This window comes from Labrus bergylta, chromosome 18 (genome assembly GCF_963930695.1).
Source record: "Labrus bergylta chromosome 18, fLabBer1.1, whole genome shotgun sequence".
NCBI lineage: Eukaryota > Metazoa > Chordata > Actinopteri > Labriformes > Labridae > Labrus > Labrus bergylta.
The window spans coordinates 3,012,287-3,035,660 of record NC_089212.1 but is presented as its reverse complement, the minus strand read 5'-3'; the positions used below and the strand labels follow the sequence as shown (position 1 = coordinate 3,035,660).

The 23,374-nt window shown below is 40.4% G+C and overlaps 1 protein-coding gene across 5 annotated transcripts in view; it reads right to left on the bottom strand.

Moving 5' to 3' along the window:
* Positions 1-4,570: 4,570 nt before the first annotated feature.
* The window catches only part of sobpa (sine oculis binding protein homolog (Drosophila) a), a 48,385-nt gene continuing 29,581 nt past the window's right edge, over positions 4,571-23,374 (bottom strand). For 3 of the 5 annotated variants that reach the window (XM_065966435.1, XM_065966432.1, XM_065966433.1), the window contains 3 exons: positions 19,582-19,677; positions 11,739-13,794; positions 4,571-8,572 (listed from right to left, as the gene is read on the bottom strand). In XM_065966435.1, the coding sequence (XP_065822507.1) occupies positions 11,740-13,794; positions 19,582-19,677 (2,151 nt within the window). In that variant the 3' untranslated portion in view covers positions 4,571-8,572; position 11,739. The remainder of the gene's footprint in view (positions 8,573-11,738; positions 13,795-19,581; positions 19,678-23,374) is intronic. The other 2 variants (XM_065966434.1, XM_029279188.2) reach the window with 1 other exon arrangement.

Sequence of the window (23,374 nt, the reverse complement as noted above, 5' to 3'; positions counted from 1 at the left end):
AATGATGCAGTCATTTCAACCAAGATGCTGAGGTAGTTTTATCACGTGGAGGCCGTCTACATTCAAAATGGAACACCAATAACCTGATTTCCCCAGGGTGAGTTTTGCTCAGTGAATGTGTGTGAGGGTTTGTTATGTGTGTTCATTAAATCACGTCCATTTCATGTTAATGTACAAATGCAGAAATACAGCCTTTCCAATTATGCTACTGTACTGAGGGACAATTCTTTCAGGGGCCATTAGATGGCGCTAGAGACCATTAAATCCGAGTTTCTCCTCTGCAGAGCCAAGACCAAAAGTTATCCCTCCAACTGAACACATTAACACACAAGTTCTCAAATAGTGATTTAATGAGCTCTTACATAAACAATCATTAACAGTAACTATGCTTCCCAGATAATGAATTCATTAATGAATCTTCTACTAGATGGAATTCATTAAAAAAAAGTTGTGTGCTTGTGGGGCTGGTTGGTCTCATGGTCAGGTTGCACCTCAGGTACAGGGGCTATAGTGAGTGGTGTAGTGCAAGGTATGTCTCCATCAAGTAAACCCACTTCTAAACCTCCTCTGATTCACACCATTGATTTACTGACAATATTTTGTAGTATGCTGACATTTTTTTCCTAAGATGGTGAAGGGATGACCCTCCCTACTCTGTCTCTAATTGGCTAGTGTGCACTAACTAAATATGCAAGAGCTGTCTTACAAGCCACTGTTTTTAAAGGAGGCCATTTATCCTTTAGTGGACGGGCCACTTAAAAGTAATATTTTGGGGAAAAATTAAGAGTATACCTTCAGAGCTTCAGAGGACTCGGTATTGCTCCCTTCATATATCCAAACAGCTCTTTTGATGGGCATGGTAGTAGGAAAAAAAATGATTTTGAAAGACTGGAAGACACCAACTCCACCATGCCTTAGAAAATGGTTGCATGAACTGGTCTCAGACAATGTATTGTAAAAAGTGAAGGTGCACAACTTAAACAAAGGAAGTGCATGTAAGTTGTGATACACATGGAGAAATTGCAAGCTAATGATTCAAAATGTAAACATAAATGGGAAGAATCTTGGGGTCCCTTCTTGCAACATTTGGACTTACCCTGATAGCATTTGTACCTGTATGGACTTATCTTTTTTTCTTGTTTTATTTATGGACATCTCTATTGCAGACAGCTTGGATGTAGTACTAACACATTGATGATGTATAATGATATGTATGCTTTTTGTGTCCATGGCACAGGGTTCAGATGAACTATTTGTAATATGTGTACCTCCTCTCTTGTTGTGAGTGTGTGTGTGTGTGTGTGTGTGTGTGTGTGTGTGTGTGTTCTGGGGTGGGGCTGAGGGGGATTTATTTCCATGGATTGGGTTGTGGGTTTTCACTCTTGTTTGTACTGTGATGTCATAAAAATGTCAATAAAATGATAATTAAAAAATTAAGAGTATACCCACTTTTTCAGGCACCACTTCACCACTGGCTAAAGTCCGCCAAGCAGTTGGCACGGGTTGGAGTTCGACCTGTGGCCCCCTTTCCCACATTTCATTCCCCACTCTCTCTCTCCTTCCTACACTATCCACTATCCTGTCCAATAAAGACATTCAAAGCACCATCATGAATCTTGAAACAAAAAAAAGGTGTACCATTTTACAGTCATGACTTGATTCCTGTCTTCATCAATGAAAGGCTAATTATCAGCAACAACATGTAGTTATTACTGATCTAATAATTATGTGCCTGTGTTTTTCTAACCCACTTAATCTCAGTTATCAATATTTAAACAGTAAAACTGAAGCCTGGCTAGTTATAAATGATTCAATATTCTAAAATGTGTTTAAACACGTAATCACACGTGCATTAAAGAGCCCATATTATGCCCTTTTTGGGGTTTGTATATTTAATCTATGTACCTACTAAAGTATGTTCACAATAGCTAAAGTTATAAAAAAGTGTCTGTTTTCATGAACTGCCGCTCCATGCACCGGCTCGCTTCTGACTCTCTCTCTGAGGCTCTGAAGTGCCCACATTCAGAGTCCCCACGTGTGCCAAGTCTGATCTGATTGGTCGGCCTGTCGGCTCTGCCGTAATTGGTCAGTCGCTCAGCACGGTTCTTGGAAATGTCACGCCCCTTTTACCATATTGGGAATGCAGCCAATTTGGCTCTGAGGGGAGCATAAACATTAGCACCTTAGCACTACTGTTCTACCGCAGGCTACAGCATATCGTGGGCGTGCTACAGAAGTTAACGGGCGTCCAACTGCTGCTGGGCTTGCCACAACGAGCCAATGGGCTTAAATCAGTGATATCACACTGACAAGACGTCACACTGACAAATTTTTTATCGAGGGGGGCTAGAACCGAGCATTACATGCAGCTAATGCTACAGCTAACAGGAGGACGTAGGAGAAGCCGCGTTTCCGCGGACTTTGAATTTTTGCACATAGATGTGCCTAAACATGCACAGGACACTTGGAAAACACACTAAAGAGTATATAAAACCAGAAAAAGCAGAATATGACCCCTTTAATGTTTCATAACTTTTGGACAGTTAGCATGTTCATTTTTATGGTGTTAGTGTCATGCTTGTTTTTGTTTAAATCTTTTTCTTTTTCAAATTCATGATTGACAATTTGTTGCCTAATGAAATGGGTTCATAAGAAAATGTCAGGTATCACGACAAAACGACAACACTGCAGATTCTCAGGAATGAAATGTTTTCCATCACGTTGAGCATTCTGAATGCTTTTTGTAAACAAATATTGACCTGGTGGTTTACTTGCAGACATATATAATAAAGAAAAGGTGACTAATTGCCAGAAATAAATCAAGAAAGTTAACTGAAAGATTTCCTTTTAAAGAAGTACTTAGCCTTTTATTTTCAATTTTTTTAACTGTTACCTGCATGTCCCACTGTTTTAAGCTATCGGGTGGCGCTCACAAGAGTATGAAAGTGTTTATAGTAGGAATGATTATCATGAAAACTCTGTCTTATTCTTGTGTAACAATATATATTCAAATCAGTAAAGTTTAAGAGCAAACAAATCAATGCCACAGAAAAATGGCAGAGATTGCAAGAGACCACCCACACATCATTTCTTGCTGGTGAAGGTTCATGATTTATCCTCCAGTTAGTTGAATCAGATGGATTAATTCTCAACTCAATTTGTTATTCTATGTCCAAGGACTGTTTCCCTTCCTGTGATTGTAATAACCTCTTTAAATTGTCCTTCAGCCACATTGCATTTTAAAGTTTTCATACTTGTGCTTCTTTTTAGCTTCCACACATCACAATCACCCAGAACACTTTGTGTTAGGTGGGAAGGAACACTGTTTTGCTGATTGTCATCTCATTGGCTCTAAAATCTATACATTGTGACACCCTTCTATGCCTTTGTGACAAGTTGTGTTAAAAAAAAACGACACTTACTCTGAAATTTACATGCAAGTTGTGATTTTCACACATTTGCACTAATTATGTCTGTTATGCTCCTAATTATGTAATAAAGTTAGGCATTAAGTAGAAATCTCAAACACATAATATAGGTGATACCTTTCTGATTTTAAATGTCCTCTTAAGATTTATTTTATGTGTGCAGGTTCCTTGACGTCGTACAAAGAATGAGCAGATATGACCCATGTGAAACAGACATGTGTGTGTCTCTTATTTATTTGTCTTCATGAGCAATTCACTGGATAAAACAAATACTGTTACAACACAAAAATGATTTTTTTCCAAAGAAACTTTGGCCACATGTTATGTACATGTTACATCATAATAATAATAATAATAAAAAAAAAACAGAAGATCATCTCCTCTCAAAAATGTTTTCTCCATTTTTAATAATTAAAAAAAGCATTTCACTGTTCACTGGGCGTCTGCATCGGACTAGAATGCTCTGGCCAAATCACCTTCTTTTTTTTTTCATTTGCAAATGCAAAACTTGTCAACAATAAATAATACTATAAAATGTACACAAAAAAGATTGACAGTCCACCACAAGTTAAAACGTTGAACAGATTTGAAGTTGAGGAACGAGGGATTTGGGAGGAAGGTTTCTTCTTAGCAAAAATGTGACAGTCCATACAAGTTACAGAAAAAAGCTGATCATCTATACATTGACACTAGCAAGATAACAAAGTTGTTGTTTCTGGTATATTTCATTTTGTACAAAGAAGGGAGAGTCTTCTTTACAAGCGAGCGTCATTGTCTTAACTGTAGAGATTATACAAGCAAGAGTTAAGGCAACTTCTCTGTTGTTTTTGAAAAGTAACAGGAAGTCATGTTTTATTTTGTCTGTGGACCAAATTGTCCATATTAGGATTGAAGTTAGTTGTCATTGCATAATTTCAGGCTGTTGACCCGGCCTGTAGTCCATCATCAAAAAAGGAATGCTGGAGATTTGTCACAAGTCTGTTTGTCATCACCACAAGTGAAACAGCAGTCCAGGATTTCCACATTTAGAGTGAGGCTCCCATTTGTCCAGTCTCAGACATGAGAAGTATATTGTGTGCAATGCCTTCCCAACATGGTGCAGATTAGAAGTCAACATAACGTGCATCTCGTTTTTTTAATGTATGTGTGTGTGTGTGTGTGTGTGTGTGTGTGTGTGTGTGTGTCTGAATGTGGGTGTCAAGCAAAAGAGAAAGCAAAGATTTTGGTTTGTGCTTCAACAAACATAAACTCATAAACACAGAATCAGAGCGCTAGTAAAATGATGGGGAGGAGATCAGCAATAGGGAATAAAATTGTAAATTTAGCCTTACAAAAGAAAGGTCAGAAATATGTTGGCAAATAAATAGCATTCTTTTGGGTGAGAAATTGAAGGAAAAATGTATTTTATTTTAAGGTAACAGCATCACTCCTTTTTAAAGCTACAACCATCAGCTGGTTAGCATAGCTTAGCTTAGCCCAAATGAGCTATAAGTGAGCTTTATACTTAGGTACTGATAGAATAATAATTGTTTAAACCTTTAGATGGAACCAGAGTAGCTTCCTCAGAGTTTCAGTCTCAAGCTAGGCTATAAGCTAACCGTCTGCTAGCTGCAGCTTCACTGATTAAAAGTCTTTAATTTTACTCGCTATTTCATAAACTTAAATCTTCTCAGCTTCTGCTTTGAATATATTTTGTACAAAGGTCATATAGTTCTATGGTTGGTGCTAGAGGAAACCTGATAGAGGCCGACTTAGAAAAGGGCTTATCCTCTGGATGACATGAATGTATTCAGTACATTCAAAGGCAATCTGCCAACACTGCCATCACTCGTCTCCGCTGCTAGCAGGACAAACATTTATCAGTCTACATGTCATATGATAACAGCACTGACACCCTTCTTTTCCTTTACAAGGTCAGTCTCCCAGTTTAGAAGAAGATGCTAGCTGCCTCGTTAGCTTGGTGCAGTGTATGCTAAGGTGGTAGCTTGAGAAAAACAAAAGCAAATGAACCAGATTGTGTGATAATTCATTCTGAAAACTATTTTCCTCTCGCTGAGAATTCGTCCACTCTTTGACTACATGGTGCTGGACTTACAAATAGGAAATGATATCGTGTTATACCATTGGCTCAGGATTTTTACAGGTTTGTAGCTACCATTGAAGAAGTCATGTCCTCTGTATGTTTTTGCACTCTGGGGGGACTTTACATCCTGGAAACTTACACACAGTGGGGACTTTTTTTAAAGTTTAATAAGAAATGCAATTTATAGAAAGTGTTACTGAACAGTTACCTGAATAAATAAAATGTGAGAAATTCAAGTAATAATTTACGATTTGAAGAGACTATTATGGGTCTCTGGTCAACTTGTTTGGGAGTGTTTTTTGGAGGGCATGGGGCCTCTAAAATCCTGCTCTTGGCTGGATGCTGGTCCGAGTTTTGAACAAGCCCTACACTACACACTACCAGTGTAAAACTACAAAGCTACTATGTTTTCATGATACACCAACATGGCTTTCGGTTCTTTCAAAAGCAATATTCTTGCTGAGGCAATGAAACGCTCAAGAGGGACACTTCAGGGTGGAATATTATTCCTTAATTTCTTTTCTTCAGTTATAGTCTGTAAATCAGACTGCAGGAAGGAATATGTCTAATTATGTACATATGTGAGGCAGAAAGAAAGGCAACCAAGACCAAAATAAGCATCCTTACAAAGACCGTTTTCACTGCCTTTGCTTGGAGAGAAATAAAACGGAGGGCAAGGAAATGCTTTAGTTGACACCAAAGCTGGGCCTTGGCAAGCAGCAAGCTGAGCCTAAATGCCTGACTAACAGTCAACAGATAGAGTTTCACACTGCTTACTGTGAGTCAACACTCTGTAACTTCAACTGGGCTCTCTGCTTGACCCGGCTTCAAACACAGGTAGACAGATTTAGTGTGTGTTGTGTGTTAAAGTGTACTCTTAAGTATGGTTGTGACATGCAGATATTGGTATGAATAAATGCTGGGGCCTTGTTTGGACAAAGAGAATGATGAAGGAATAATTACACAATATTTCACCTTGAGAGAATGAAATGAAACAAAAGCTGAAGGGTAAATAGAAAGGTAGGATTGGTACACATCTGGTCCTACGTTATCTATTTAATCCAAGGTTGTATTTTCAGTTTGTCTGCAAGGTGACACATCAAAGGGCTGTATGGACTTTATAAACCATTAAAAGAGACAACAGTTACAGTAATACTGCTTTTGACACCCACTTGTATTCTCCCGCATCTTCCTTCCTTTAAAAAAAAAATAAGTGCTAGTTATTTTGGCAACTATAAATTATCTGCTCAAATCTCCAGTTTTAATTCCCATTTCCCCTGAAAACTAGGTGACATGTTTTGTTTCAACACACCAGAGGCCTTTGGCATATGATAATACCTTGTCTCTCACTAGTACACAAATCCCCCTCCGTTATAGGAGGGTAAACTAGACTGAAGTTGGCTTGAGATGTGTAACTGGATCAGATCTAATTGTATGGGTGACAGCAACCCAAAGAGTCTGTACATAGAGTATGACATGAATCAAGGACAACAAATGCTTAAAATTTGGCTTAAATCAAATTAAAAATGGCAAAAAAAGAAGCAACATGGCAGGTCGTGGACAAGAATAAAGCAATGTTTTTAATATGTCTCAAATTATTTTCAAAATGAGTTTGTCGTCGGTGTGTTTACTCAAGAAATATTTCTGCTGTGTTACTTCAGCAGTTTCCCTCCAGGTCCCAGAAGAATTATTTATGAAACTGCTGGCTTCCCTCTGCCCCTCTAAATTCAGTGCAGTGACTCTAAAACTAACCCATTACAGGAACATCACTCGTAATGTATAATAGAAAAGATTAAGAACTAGCCTGCGGGAGCCAGTACCGTCTGCAGGTTGGCAGAGCGTCTACACTGCCATGCCATGAAATGTTCTGAAACAGCAAAGAGCCCTGTAACTGTTACCTGCATGTCCCACTGTTTTAAGCTATCGGGTGGTGCTCACAAGGGTATGAAAGTGTTTATAGTAGGAATGATTATCATGAAAACTCTGTCTTATTCTTGTGTAACAATATATATTCAAATTAGTAAAGTTTAAGAGCAAACAAATCAATGCCACAGAAAAATGGCAGAGATTGCAAGAGTCCACCCACACATCATTTCTTGCTGGTGAAGGTTCATAATTTATCCTCCAGTTAGTTGAATCAGATGGATTAATTCTCATCTTAAAGAAGGACTGTTTCCCTTCCTGTGATTGTAATAACCTCTTTAAATCGTCACATTGCATTTTAGGTTTTTATACTTGTGCTTTTTTTTTAGCTTCCACACATCACAATCACCCAGAACACTTTGTGTTAGGTTAGAAGGAACACTGTTTTGCTGATTGTGGACAAGCTGTCAAAAGACTTTCTGCTATTTTTTTGTCATCTCATTGGCTCTGAAATCTATGCGTTGGGACACCCTTCTATGCCTTTGTGACAAGTTGTGTTAAAAAAAAAAAACGACACTTACTCGAGCAGAGATTTTGAACCTGTGGTGAGGCATCAGGTTGGACAGAACCGGGAGCATTTAAGGGATGGAAATCTCTTTTTCTGGGGCTCCTGTCCCAGCAGACCCTATAGTGCATTCCATAATAAAAGACAATACTCTCGCTTTGATAGGGGAGTGCGGTTTAAGGTTTAGGAGCCACTGTGGGCTGAAGGTCTCTAAATGGGGAGTGAAGCAGTGGGGGTAAAGTCCTCCTGTTGCAGGAATATACATTTCAGAAGTTTTGTGATCCTGCTGGCCATGACATCAAGTCTGTAGAAGTTCAGTCTATCCGAGTGTCAAAATGAGTCCTGTCCACTCTATGATGACACATAACACGTTATTCTGGACTCTCATCAGTCATCAAAGGCGATTTGTGGTGCTGGTAGACTGGACGATGAGTGAGAACCAGAAAAATGTTGGTTTGTGTGTGTGTGTGTGTGTGTGTGTGTGTGTGTGTGTGTGTGTGTGTGTGTGTGTGTGTGTGTGTGTGTGAGTGTATGTGCACATGCTTGGTAAAGAAGTTTTGGAGGCTGGGATTGAGAGGTGTGGGGTGGACAAGTGAGTGTTGTTGATGGCACTGTGGTCCTCAGAGCGTCCATCTGTGGAACAGAGTGGGAAGACAATTAGACTGAGTCATTGGGTGAAGCAGGCTTTACCAAACATGTTTCTGTTGAGGTCAAACTGATGCAGGGATGTAACCGTACCTCGCAGTACAATCAAAACTCAATACAAATATGGACAATTTCAATCGATTGGACAAAAATATAAATTGCAATTCTACTTATTTAACCAGCAGAGGGCCCTATCAGCCTTTGTCTTCTGTTGTTTGACATTAGTAGCTGAATAACACACACACACACACACACACACACACACACACACACACACACACACACACACACACACACAAACATAGTGGAAGAAAATTAGGAATCTGAGGTTTAGACCGGTTTTGTTTCAAAGTGGGATGGTAGAGGCAAGAACGTTGGTTAATGGACAAGACAAAAGCAATGTGCAAATATTGTAGGGAACGGATGAATAACACAAATAGCCCTTCCAACATGATGCAGCTTGTAAAACACAAGCGCCACATTGCAAAGCTAGAGACACCAAAACACAAAAATAACATATGCTGGGAAAGGGATTTGAAACCCCTAGAGATTACTGCTTGCATTGGTGTTTTAATTGTTTGGGGTGATGATTTCACTGTTAGAGCCAGTTGAAATGACCCACATTTTAAAGAATGTGAATGGAAACTTATATTTGGCGACATAAAGTTGATTGAAGACACTGAAAATTCAGTGTCTTCTGGACCTCATTGTCAGAAATATAGGCTGCATCTGTTTATTTAAAGGCATTTTCCCTATTTGTGCCATACTGTACATGGGGGCAATGTGGGCGCTAGTTTAGGCAGACAACTCAAGCTGCACTGATTTTACCCATGACATGCGTCATTATTCAACACGACACCAATTGGCGGTCTATTTAAGGGTCTCTCCCTCTGCTCTCTTATTGCCAGCTCTGACCTGCACCAGTTTGTGCTCTTGCGTTCAGCCCCACCATCACCCCAGCATCCATCTGAAGGCTCCAACTAAGGGGTTTAAGATATTATATTATCCCTCCTCAAATTTCTGCATGTGAAATAATCAGGGAGGAGTGAAGAGGTGGGAGGTGGGATTTTTTTATTTTATTTGTGTTTTTTAATAAATAAAAGATACAAAAATGACTTTTTATAAAGAAAATGATGCATTGTTTTATTGGTAATTAAACAACTTCATGAATAACTTTTAAAAGGATGTCTACGCTTTATGAAGAGAAATAAAGAGTAAGTGATGTTTTGCATTTTGTTGTTTATGTTATGGTTCACCCTTGTGTCGAGTCGTAACAGTTTAAATTTAATTAAAATATTTATATTTATTCATAATTGGACCTCAATCTCATGTTTTCAAAAATATCATATTATGAACCTAGTATCTAGAACATATTATATTGTAGTGCATCCTGACATCCCTACAGCCTAGCAGTTCCAATTATTGTTCAAAGGTAAGAGAGAGACTATGAGGTGTTTATTTGGAAGCAATAGGTCTCATGCAAGAACGGCACAATAACAGTCTTGGTGTAAATACACAGAGAATGAAATTGTAGAAAAAGCTAATTCTCTATTTCTTTGTAAATTCTCTTTTGTGCATGCAGTCTGGATCAGCTTGAGGACACTTTTGGGCAAATAAAGAATGAAATATTCAGCATCTGCTTCTCTGGTGGCATAAATTTTACATGATGTTTTAGTTAATTTATTATGAATGACTTGTGATTTTGCAAACATGGGGAAAAGGTGAGATGCAGCTAAAATATGTTTCTGCTATCAGTAATCAAAAATGTGTATCTTTGAGTATTTTTCTATTCACATACATTTCTCCATCACTCCTGTGAGTCATTTCAGCTGCTAGGGTGATCTGAGCAGTACTAACGGTGCACAGGTCTTGATTTCCATCTTTTGTCATTATTAATTACTCTGATTCAGAGCGCTCGCCTCGTGTTACCACAACTTGAATTGGCCTTCAATTGCTCTTGATTACAATTTCATTAAATTAACAGCTTGAGGAGTGCATCATTAGATTTGCAATTAAGGTGTTGAATAAATCAATTGACATGAAAGACTTCCCAGTTCCATTCTAAAGCTCATTGCTGTGATCTGCCAGTGAAAGTAAAGCAACACGTTATCTTCCTGTGAAACGTGAGAAACCCAATGAAGATTGAAAAATAAGTGGAATCCCTGGATGTATGAAAAACTACATAATATAAAAAATGTAATTTATGACTCCCTCTTTACCTTTAAGAAAAAGCTAAAGACCCAGCTCTTTCATGAATACCTACTAACTTAATGATGATGGTCTCCATATTATTGATGATGGTAATGACGATTGTTTTTGTTTGATAACGATGACTTATAAGATGGTTTCTATACTGATTAGAGCTCTCAAGAACTGCCCTCAATGTTGTGCTTTGCCTCTGATCACTTCCTGTCAGCACCTGTGTGTCCAATCAGACTCAAAGTTGATCGTTTGCTCTTACTGACATTGTTCCCTTTTTTCTAGATCCTTGCTTGTGTTGTTCTTACTCTCTGATGTACGTCGCTTTGGATAAGCGTCTGCTAAGTGAATTGTAGAATTGTAGAATTAATGTTTACATCTTTTCCCCTAACCCCCCACTAAGGTTTCTCCAGAGCTCCTCCCTGTTACAACAAACATCAAAGTGAAACATCACATGAACATTGTCTGTCATGGGGGGTTTTAGTTGGGGCCTTGCCAGTCTACCTTTCAGTGAATGCGCGTTTGACCTCTTCTGTACTGTCTGAATGAGGGAACTCTGCATCTTCCCTTGAATTATGCATCTCACTATAAACTCTGTTAAGGTGATGTGGCTAATTGTGACATTTTAAAACAATGATATGCAATTGGACTAATCATATATAATCATTAAAAAACCCTGAAGGTAGAGTTTAAAATGTTAAGATAAAAAGACTGAGGATGGAATACTGAACAACTTGTTCAAACATATTTTGGAGGTAACAGAGATTATTCCAAAAAGTTCAATCTGGGGACTGAAAGACATTTAAATCATCAAACCTTGCTGATTATTTGATGGGTACCCCACTGTGAATTACTAAATGTCACTGAATTAATTGGTATAAATCTTTTCTTAAATACATACAAGTGAGTGCAACTGCTTAAAAGTGTTTGTGGGAGCACACTGAGTGAAACGCACCTCATTTATTTTGATTGCGGATTCGCAGACACCTCCTTTTTAACGGCGGCTCCAGCTCGGGGCTCCCGGCTGATGATAAAGGGGCACTGATGGAGCAGGACAGGATGGCTGTCTTGTCGGCGCCAGGCTTTGGCACAGGCTGTATGACCACACAGCCTCCAGTAGAGAGCAGCGGCAGGGAATAGGCGTGCTCACCCTCCTCCAAGTTGGAGTCAGAGTCGGGTTTACCCTCCACTGTATCCACCATCTCGTCTTGCACCGGGCCACGCTTCCCAGGCTCCCAGTCTCCAACCAAGCAATTGTTCTCTTTCAGTGCCTCACGTTCTAACTCACCGTTGGCCGGCTGCTTCTCTGCCTCTCTGTCCCCTGCAAAGCTGTCTTCTCTTCGGTCAGGGCAGGACTCAAAGGCAGGAGTAAGAAGCGAATGCCATCCAGTACCATTGACTATGACATTACAAGGGGCAGCAGGGTTAGTTTGAAGCTGTGGCGGGGGTTGGGTAAGGGTCCGTGTGGTGCTGGGTAAGGGTGGTGGGGTAAAACTGGAGTTAAGCTGGCTCATTGGATGATCAGCATTGCAAGAAGGGCTGCCATTGCTGGAGGGTGGGCCTAATGATTCCAGTGTTTTTGGTTGTGCTGCCCCTTCCAGCTCTATAGAACTAAGGAGGCCCTGTATAAGCCCGTCTTCCACCCCATCCTGACTAAATTTCCCTTCCCTTCCAAGCCCAGCAGCTGGTGGAGATCTTGATTCAGCCTCTGCTTCTACTTTGACCTGGACCCCAGGTAGCATCCTCTGAATTACCTGGTGTTGGCAAGACCTCTGACCAACAGTGAGATCAATCACCCCATCCAACATGCCGGTGCCACTGTTTAGACACAGGTTGCCTGAATTGTCCTCTGCCTTCACAGTTAAGTCCACCAACCCTGACCTGCTTCTCTCTAAGCGCACAGGAGAGAGATGCCCTGCTCCAGCTGAATCTAATTTCTGCTCCCCTCTTTCGCCAGACGAACCCGGAGAGTGGGGCCCAGGAGCTGAAGCTTCAGCGGACTCTGGAGCAACATGGACGGGGCCACTGTTCATTGGCTGGTCCCTGAAACTCTTAGAGTTATAGGGGATTGGGATTGGAATAGGTATTGGGACCGGGAGGGGTACAATGACGGGATATGGTACCAAGAGTGTTGGTGGGGGTACCAAAGGGGCCAGGGATGGCATGCCTAAGTTCATCATTGGGGGCACTGGAATGCGTCCATTGGGCATCATGTTAACTGGGGGGAAAGGGTGAAGGCCTGGCATGGGGAAACCGGGATGGGGAGGCATCATACCAGGGTTTGGATTATTTGAGGGGTGGACATGTGGAGACAGCAGGGGCCTATGCATAGGGCTTGATGCTGGACCAATGTTTCTTTGTTGAGGTGGAGGACCGATACCAGGGATCATAGGGTTTGACAGGGGGCTATTGGGCCCTCCAGGATGGCCAGGGTGGCCGGACTGGCGAAGATAAGGTGGACGCATCTGCTGCATCATTTGATGCTCCATGAACAGAGGCAGGGGCATTGGTCCCCGGGGTGTCATCACCATGGGAGGGCTACCAGGGGGAACCCCAACGGGTGGGTGCAAAGAGGGAACATGTGGTGGGGGAAGGGTGGGGCTCTCGTGAGGTCTAGGCGTAGGGATCTTGGCTGAGGAGGAAGAGGATGGGGAGCAGACAGCAGTCGTGTCTAAGGGCGATGTGGCAGAAGAAGTAGAAGGAGCCAAAGTGGAGTTCATGGATGGGCCCCCTGGTGAGGGAGCTGTACGTCGGAGGTCCGTCAACGAAGTTCCCCAGGATTCAGGAGTGAGCAGCTGTACCCCTCCACTGCACTCCAGCTTCCCCTCCCCACCTGCCCCATGTGCTGGGTTACACAGCCCTCCAGGTAGTGCAGCCTGTGTCTCCTTGTAGAAAATGTCCATCTTGTATTGGTTCAGGCATTTGGCACTGCAGAACTGCAGCCTCCTCTCGCCAGCGCCGAAGTCCAGGTACTCCTTAGTGTGGCGAATATGTTTGCACCAGTCACACACCTGCAACACAAACACACACAGTACACACATTGCATCAGCACCTGTCACGCTGCATACAAAACACTTCTAATTTGTTTTTGATTAAGTACTACCACAATCTCCTCTGAAGTACCCTGGTAAACAGAAGCTCATCCTACAAACCATCTGGATATAAACACGTCTATGTTTTTAAAGGAAACTGATGCTGTTTCTAGATACTTTTAAAGATCTGTCGAGAGCTGACACCTGACTTTAAGTTTTTTTTAAATGTGTGTCTGTGTGAATTTTCATTTGAATATGTGATGTTGGTTTGCCTATATTAATGTGTTTTCCTTACTAAGAGGTAAATGTGTATCTGATGACATATTGCTGCTTAGTGTTATTCAAGTGACTTTGTCTCTTACAGGGAATACCCATCTACACCTTCTGTTGGCAATAAAGACAATCTCTGTCTGATTTAACTACAGATCCCCGTCAGACTCCCCAATCTCAACAGGACAAAAAGATTATTCCCTCAAAAGGCCTCCCACACTTAATGTCTAAGTGCATGAAAAAGAACATTTTACAACCCATCTAAGTCCTTCCATTTCTGCATGTAGTAATTGAAGTATTAACAATGCATTTACTGGGGAAAAAGACAATTCAAATGCACTTAATAATGTTGAAAACAGCAGCTTTGTATTCATCGGGTTGGCAATTTAGAGAGACCAGAATGTGATGCAACGGGGACAACTAACACTGCATTGTTGTTGATTTTGCATGAAAAGATTACAAGTAGAGACTGTATAAAAGAGGTCTAGATATTTGGACACATGGACATCCTAATAAATTATAAATTGCCATAAAAACAAAATCACAAAATTCTACCATAACTGGTTATACCAAATAATCTCTCAATACCTCTCAGACCTCACTTGACTGTTAAGTGAGCATACAAACATCAGCTCTTACAATGGTAGTAGTTTATGAATTCTCTTCATTTTGACTGTTATTTTCCAGTAATAATGTTAATTGATATCCAATCATGTGAGAATAACTTTGTTGAGACTTTAAGATGTGTGCAGCAGCATCCATCCTCTTAAATGCTTTGGTAACAGGTTTCCTTTACACAAGTCCAAATCAGTTATTTTTCTTTACGCATTGCTGAATTAGATCTGCAGGATCACAGGGTCACACTGGGATTTGTAAAGAATATTAAAAGCAAATAATTTAATTTATCATAACATGATTGAAATTGCTAGTTCAGTTTGAAGCTATATTTTTTCATCATATGTTATGCCAAAAGGCAGCAGCAGTTCAGTTTGCAGAGAGCAAACAAGCACTAGAACCAACCACATAGAGGGTAAATTGAAAAGTTGTCTTCTACCTCGCTGCAGCGGCCATGATCCCAAGAGACCCTGCTGTACTGTTTCATCATAGTTATACACCTTTTCAGCACAAAACGTGCACATTCTCCTTTAGGAGGAAAATGAATGTGACCCTGGTAGAGCAGATAGCAGTGGGCGAGCCCTGAACACGGCGTTACTCGTCAGGCCACACACAGCTCACTCTGTCAGCTCCAGGAGGAGTGGCAGGTCCTCGCTGGAGATAATTAAGGCATTAATCAGTTGTCAGACCCCTCAACGGCATCCATCCATCACACAGACCCTTAAGCCCCCAAGCTGAATGTTAATAAGTTGAGGGATGCAACCGGAAGGTGGATAAACTCCTTTTTCAAACAGCATAGCAACATGGCAGGATCCAGTTTGGCAGCAACTGAAAGAAAGTGGACTCGCATCAGATGCACTGGCAGTGGACTTAAATTCAAACTGCTGTCCTGCAGTTTTAACATGTGTAAAACATCATGTTCTTAAGTGTAGATTATGTGTTTTACATCAGATTGTCTGGTACAATTTGGTTTGGATCTAACAGAAGAATCTTCCAAAAGTTTTAAAAGATGGATTGTACTTCTGCAATTGAAGAAAGTTTTTAATCATAATGCAATTCAGAAGACATTTTTTAAAGCTAACAGATGGAAAGAGCACAGGCCAAGCGAATTGAGGACAAAAGTAACCCCAGCGAGAACTGATCAGAGACTCGACTTGCTTAACCAGTACGCTGATGGTGCTCAGATATCGGTCCCTTGAATTCGACTTGTTTTATCCCCCCATTTAGTCCTTGCTAACTCAATGAGCCATGACTGAGTAAAAGTCAAAAAGGTGCTCTCGCAAGTTAAGCTTGATAACGGTAGGATATGGTAGGATATTCTAAATAATAAATGTGCTGAACATTTTTTCCTCGACTCAGAAAGACAGATGGAGAGCACTTAACGACTTTCTGCACTGAGTGAAATTTCACTGTGCATTACGCTAATGGAGTTGTGCTTCTCTCCCTCTCTCTCCACTCTATACACAGATGTTTGCAGTTGAATGTAATTATGGTCATTTATTTCCGTCGTGGCCAACGAACCAGCATCGGCGGAGCAGTTTGCATTACAGCAATTATTGTGCTTCCAAACGAGTGCGATCATCTCAGCGGGCATTGTTTTCTTCCTCCTTTACCCTCCGATCCCACTAAGGGGTAGTGACACTAAAGGATCCCAAGAACTACCAAAAGTTAGTAATGTGTAATTTACATTACATTAACAAGTTAGGCGATGATGATGATCAGGGGACGTTTTTAGGGAATGAACAGAAATATTTAGGAACAGAAACAGAGGTGAAGAAGTAGGATGAGGACCAACAGGTTGCAGAGAAGTGTGAAGGCAGTAAAGAAGAGGGAGAGGTTGTAGATGTGAAATCCATTGCAGAACAATGTGGAGGATTCAGATAATGAAGAGCACGAAGAAGAGGAGGAGGTTGCAGATGTGAAAGCCATTGCAGAACACTGTGGAGGATTCAGATAATGAAGAGCACGAAGAAGAGGAGGAGGTTGCAGAGGGTTAAGAGGCTGGAGGGTTTCAGACAGTGCCTGAAGTGGTTTTGCATGTAGGATGAAGGGGTTTGGAGAGTGAAGAAGTTTAAGCAGTAAAAGTGCAGCTTGTATGTCTTCCTGTTAAGGTTGAAATGCAATTCTTTTGACACTTCTCAGATTGCGAGTTTAATCACTGAGTTCAAAACACAAGGATTAAGCCCCTGAAAGTGAACCGCAGTGCTTGAAGCGAGACAGTCTCTTGGTTTTTTGGTTCAGTCATCTCTTACTCCAACCAATCTGCAGCATTAAGAGTCCAATTCAAGTCTATGAGTGATATGATGAAGTCACTGTGCTTTTTCTATTTTGGATTCAGTCCAAAAAGTGTTGGATTTAGCAAGACACAGGGATCTTTAAGCATCTGGTTCATTGGGAAAGAAAACAGAATAAAGTGTACACCAAAGTTTACACAAGAAAATCAAACTTTGGCAGTCCTTAGAGACCATCTGCTACATGTGGACTTGTTACCGTGATTAGCTAAAATATCTATTTGTAGTGGCCCCATTTAATGAAAAATCGATCATGAGGGGTTTAACTACCTGATAGGTATGAACATAATTTAGTCACATCAAAGCCTGTATGAAGAATGGACAACGCAATAACGTGCCTGAAGTGAAGCCAAAAGACTTTGAGCTGACTGGCTGCAGTTTAGGTCCCGCCTCTTCTATCTTAACAGATGGGACAATCTATAAATCAAAATTCCTGTCAAATAATAATTCATTTCTCAAACCCATCGTCATTGTAATAGTTATCATACTGCCAATCTGTATTAAAATCATCGGTTTTTTTCTTTAAGTAGTTATTGGAAAAAGGTATAAAAAGTCTTGATTGGCAGCTCTATTGAAGAAATGCGGCTCTATTGTGAAAAGCGGCTCACTGTGTGCACCGGACTAGCAGTGTAATGGAGGAAATGTAACAAACACTAACACAAGAGTCATTGAGTTCACTGCTGTGGACTGTACTGACCTGATATTTGCAATTTTATCGGAGGGGTATTTTGGCTTCATCTTTGTACAACAGCTGCAGGTTGAAGTGCCTTGTCCATCCTTATAGTCTTATAGTCTTATGTGTTTTTTTTAGCTGCTTTGTGTCATTGAGCTCTTCATGAAAAATATGAATTTAGAAAGAAAAGTTTAAAATGTAGCTTAAAAAAAAACACTCCCTGTAAGACTGCATTAATCAATACCAGCCATCACATCCTCAGTCATTATAGATGTGACATAGAAAGGCCATTCTCACTTGACCAGGTGAACATAAATAGCACTATATTTCAGAGCACACAGTCACTGTTAGTTAAGTAACTCCATGTAAGATTGATGATAGACCAGGAGGATTGTGCAACAGACCTCAGTGAGATAAAAATATCTCTGTTGGCATGTAGACCGAGATGTTTGTTTCCAATTTTATTAAAGTCAAAACTTTGACAATTAGGCAAATAAGGCTCTGAATACAATATGCTGCTAGAGCCTGCAGTTTGCTAGCTTATTTGTTGGCCTCACATAACATCCCTCAAATGGAACTGACTGGAAAGACAATGAAGCAAACTAGACTTTCCTAATGTTATGAAAACCTGCTTTCCAGCACCTCTTGATTCAGTGAAGACACTTCAGATCGCATTTGTTTAACCCGTGCAAACACTAGAGTATAAAAACAACATGCAGGGGTTTTTAGGGGGGATTACTTGTTGAACTTTTTTTTCTCCTGGATTCTTCACTTGTGTCCGGAAAACTCATAGAGAAGACAAAGATTATCATGTTTAAACTTTGTACGGGTTAAACAGACAAGGTTCTGGTAGGCTGATTTAGATACACTGAGCAAGTGTGCACATGCAAACAGCATCTATCTTCTCATCTACCTCTTAACAAGAATGCAAATAAAATGATATTCTGTATGTGCTAAAAGCTTCTGGTCTTTAATGGCTTTAGTCTTTTCTTCTCCTATTGAATCATTCCTATGTTGCAAGACAGGAGCAGTCGGACAGTTGGACAGGTTGTGGTAAAAATACACATGAGGACTCGTTTGTTAAAAATGGCATTCACCTACACCAACATAAATATAGTTCTGTCTACCATTTGTATAGCCGCTAATGTTCTCTGAAAACACACAGTCATGGAAGGGCAGAGGTTCCAGGATATTTGTCTGTAATCTGTGTGTGAATATTTAATCATACATTTTGGAGCCAATTGTGCAGGGCCAGGGTGTTGGCTGGTAGAAAGCATATAATAACAATGAATGTTGACATACAGAATGACATTAAAATGTTAGGATAGTTGACAAAATGTTCCCTTTTCCTTTCAAAATAGAAATTGCATGGTGAGTGCTCATGGTCTTTTTGGTTTGTAGTTATGAAGCATTCATCATACTTTTTGTAGACAACATTTCCCAAAGTAAGAGATATGAAAATGCTTCATGATGAACTAAAACATTAATATGTAAATGTACAAGATTTAGTTTAAAAATACCTGTGTTATTATTGCTATAATGATATACCCACTTTAATTCTGGAGATTTTTTTGCATTATTCAACAAATCCCGGGTCACAAGTCATTGAATTAGAATGTATAATGAAAATGAGCAAATCAAATGATAATGCATGAAAAAAGTTGAAACGCTCAAACTTAAATGTCCTCAAATGTGTTATAATGTTATTTCTCCTCCGTCTCTTATCTTTGGGCTCTACCCTCTCTAATGGTTAATATCTGCTTTTACAGTGAAGCCAAAATATGAACCAGTCTGTTGACATGTCAGGAAGCAATGATGAGAAAATTATACACTTAAACAAGAACAACAGCAAAACATTTTTGTGCATTAGCCATCAAGCTTAAACTCTATCTGGTGTTAAATGGTTATGGTCCTTACAAGCACATCGCTGTTTGTCTTGAAGACAAGCCTGGGCGTGTCCTGAGTAAAGCTGTGCTGGGGTAATTTCCCACCGAGGCCATCGTCGTCTCTCGCCTGGGGGGAGAAATAATGGCTGGGCTTTACGAATGGACAAAATAAACAGGTGAACAGAGGCAACAAGGAAACTCAGAAATGGAAAACAACACTGAGAAAGATGAACAGAAATGGTGACTTTAAAATGAGTGAACAGTGATTGGTTTGGAGACAAACCAATTAAACAGAACTATCTGAAACAAAAGTGAGTGTGTGAGTGAGTGTGCATGCATGTGCATGGCTGAGGAGTCTCAGACATTTGGTTCAGACATCAGAAGTGCTCTTAACTACCAAAAATAATTCATACACCTTGGCTTTTGTGATTTAAGGTGGTGGGGGAATTCAAAATATCTCTTTACATGCATCTTAAAGATCTCTTTTCTACTAGATTTATTTAGATGTAATATTCATAACAGGAGCAGTTATTTTAACAGTCAGTACCTCTTCTCTGCTTACACTAAACAGGAGGTTAAAGGTCATACTAAAAGTCACTGCACGCCATAACAATCTTTGTACTGGTTACTAATGGTGCTTCCACATAACCTGTTAAAACTCCGGATAAGTGTGTGCCCACTGAAATTTGACTGGTCACTCGTTGTCTTGAATTCACAGAAGGGGTAATTTCAAACAAACCAGTAATTTTACGGTAAACCACCGTTTTCTTTGTATGGAGGATTTTGACTTAATAAAGGAGAAAAGTTGTTAAAAAGCGACGCTGCCAGCTTGGTTTGCATCACCAGGTATCCCATCATGCATGAGCAGCAAATCGGATGAGTGCCATAAAAAATGAATTGGGGGCAAATTTTCAACCGTGTCTGTTCACTGTCAGTGGGTTCACAGCCTCGGGCACTGAGGCGTAATGGTGGGGCAAAGTCATTGCGCCTCTGACCTGCCATCGGGGGTAGTGACAGAGATGGGGGGAAGAGGTTGGCAATGTGTAACCGGAAGTAATGTATGTAATGTTATACATCCCCAATGCCGTCATACAATGTGAAACCACACACTGGGGGACAAATATTGCATCATTGCAGATTTAATGTGTAAGTAGAAAGGTGTGATGACAGCTTCGTTATGGTTCTGATGCAGATTCACAATCTGTAAAAGGCTTAAGACTCCTGATCAGGTCAAAGCTACACTGAGTTTTTCTAAAAAAAAATAATAACTTGATTTAACCAAACCCTATTTTGTAATTTTTGTATTAAAATTACTCTGAACCCCTTAGCTAACCTTTTAGACATGTTGCAGGAAGAAGGCATTATAAGCAAAAGCAAATTAGAAAAACAATTACAAAAAGATGGTTGCTAACCTTACAGTCACATTGTAAAAAATAGCCTAAATTTAAAAAGAAATGTTGTTACAGGATACAGCAGCCCTCCCAATTTAAACCAGATACAATCACAAGATAGACATTTTATCTTAATTAACTTAATTGACTGGATTGGAATCAATGTTTCACCTTATTGGGATAAACCCATCCCACCATGGACACTTTTTGACACTGGTTTGATATAATTTCTGTGGTTCTTCACTAACCTGTCAGACGTTAGACTGCTGTAAAAACATGAATACTGTGGTTGAGTGCAAATTTGTTAAAGTTGTTCAACAGTATATAATGTTATCTATAGGAGTCAAAGATTATGTGTTTATTTCTTCAGTAGCTACACTGACGCTTTAATTTCTCATGCTGTGATATTACAATTTAAACATTTATGGCAGGTGAATAAGTGACTCACCTTCTCCTGCGCTCAGTGAGTCACTTATTCTGTCGATGCTCTTTAAGCAGATGTTGGCACTTACATTTTTTTTACAAAGAAGTTGCGATGACGCTTTGCCTGGCTGGCACTGTGCCAAATTGCTCCATTGTGTTTCATTTAATTAAATGTACTTTTGTACGACATAGACCTCAGTGTGTGGGAGATTTAACCTCAATCATACATGCTCATCATGTCGTTACGCAGCCCCCAAACTGACATTTCACACAGAGCTGATGTCGCTCACAGGTGAGACACTGGCCCGAGTGGATCTCTGTCATATCCTATTTCTTAAATGACTCACTGCAACCTTTGGTTTTGATTTGTTCATGGGTAACTTAGCCTCCAGTCTGTTAATCTCCTGATCATACCAAAGGGCAATTCTGGAGTATATTTGACACTTTTTGTTCATAGACTGATTGAGTTTGCCTCTGCTTCCATCTGCTTCTCTCACCTCCAGGTAGGGTTTCTAATTCCAAAACCAAGAAATAAATCAGATACAGCCGCCTTGTGTCTGGTGAAGTGTTTTGTTATTTGTACCGGAAAGGATAGCGTCAGAATCTGACAGAAACTGTTGTTCAGCACAGACATTTTACAATGAAAACGGGTAGAGATTTCTACTTTGACACAAAACCAGAGCTTGTGTGGACACTGGACATGGTTATTGTGAAGCTGTGTGTGCACTAAATGAACAGTAGGCGTAGACTGACCCATTTCAGCACACAAACACACACATATGCGCCCGGTCTGCTCAGCATGAGCTCGGACACACACGGACAGGTACATCAACACACACATGAATCCAGGCAGGAATTTAAGGACACACACACACACACACACACACACACACACACACACACACACACACACACACAAAGACACACTTACACACAAAGATGCTCCATTGGGCTATTATTCCGTCTCCAGTTTGTGCTGTGACCCTCTGGCCTGGCGCCAGTTCATTTGCATATTGTACTAATGAGGTGTTGGCACTGTGAACGAGACATGAGGTGCACACAGGGAGCCATACACATGAAGGAGATAGATAGATAGATAGATAGATAGATAGATAGATAGATAGATAGATACATACATACATACATACATACATACATACATACATAGATACATAGGTAGATAGATAGATAGATACTCAATTAACACTTTGGGGAAATGCAGCATCCTTGCCAGTTGTCCTGTTATTTTAAAAGGTGTATTTTTTTTTCTTACTGCCAGCAGACTGCAGCTGCCACCCAGCTGAAGTTCCTTATAAGAACGACAGAGCAGGACACCGATCGTCCAGCTCTCCCCCCCCCCCCTGGCGTCTCCAGCGTCCTGAGGGGACGTCACACCAGCTGCCGCCGCGCAAGCATCCATCTGGGCATAGATACATGCCCAGGTGTGTGTGTGTGGCCGTCACCTGCCAACAAAAGCTGCGTTTCCAAAAGCAAAGACGCTCACAGGCAGGCTTTCAAAAATCCAAAGACAAACACAGACGAGCGCAGCGGAGCTCATCCCAAATACTGAAATGAAGGTGCAGATGCACATGTGACAGGCGAGGAAAACACGCTCCCCCCAAAAAAAAAAAAAAATCTCTACTGTTCATGTTTTGAAATATCCAAATACCATTTTGATTGTGTTTGCCTGTGCACTGTGGAGATTTTTCCACACACGCAGAGGAATATTCTCAGATTACTGAGATCAGGATCTTTGCACTTGGATTTTCAAGAATGTGCACACGCATAAGACAGGGTTCAAGGGCTGTTAGGTAAGGTTAGTGGCATTTTTATTTTACCTTATAGGCGAGAATCAGATCAAGATTTTAGTTCTTGAAATTTGCTGGCCCTACATTTTTTGAGTGCACTTTCAAGAAAAATATATATTTTAGCTAAAATATATGAACATATTACCTTTGCTATCATCTCAATCTGAAGTTTTTATTGGAGTAAAAATGACTCATTGTACCT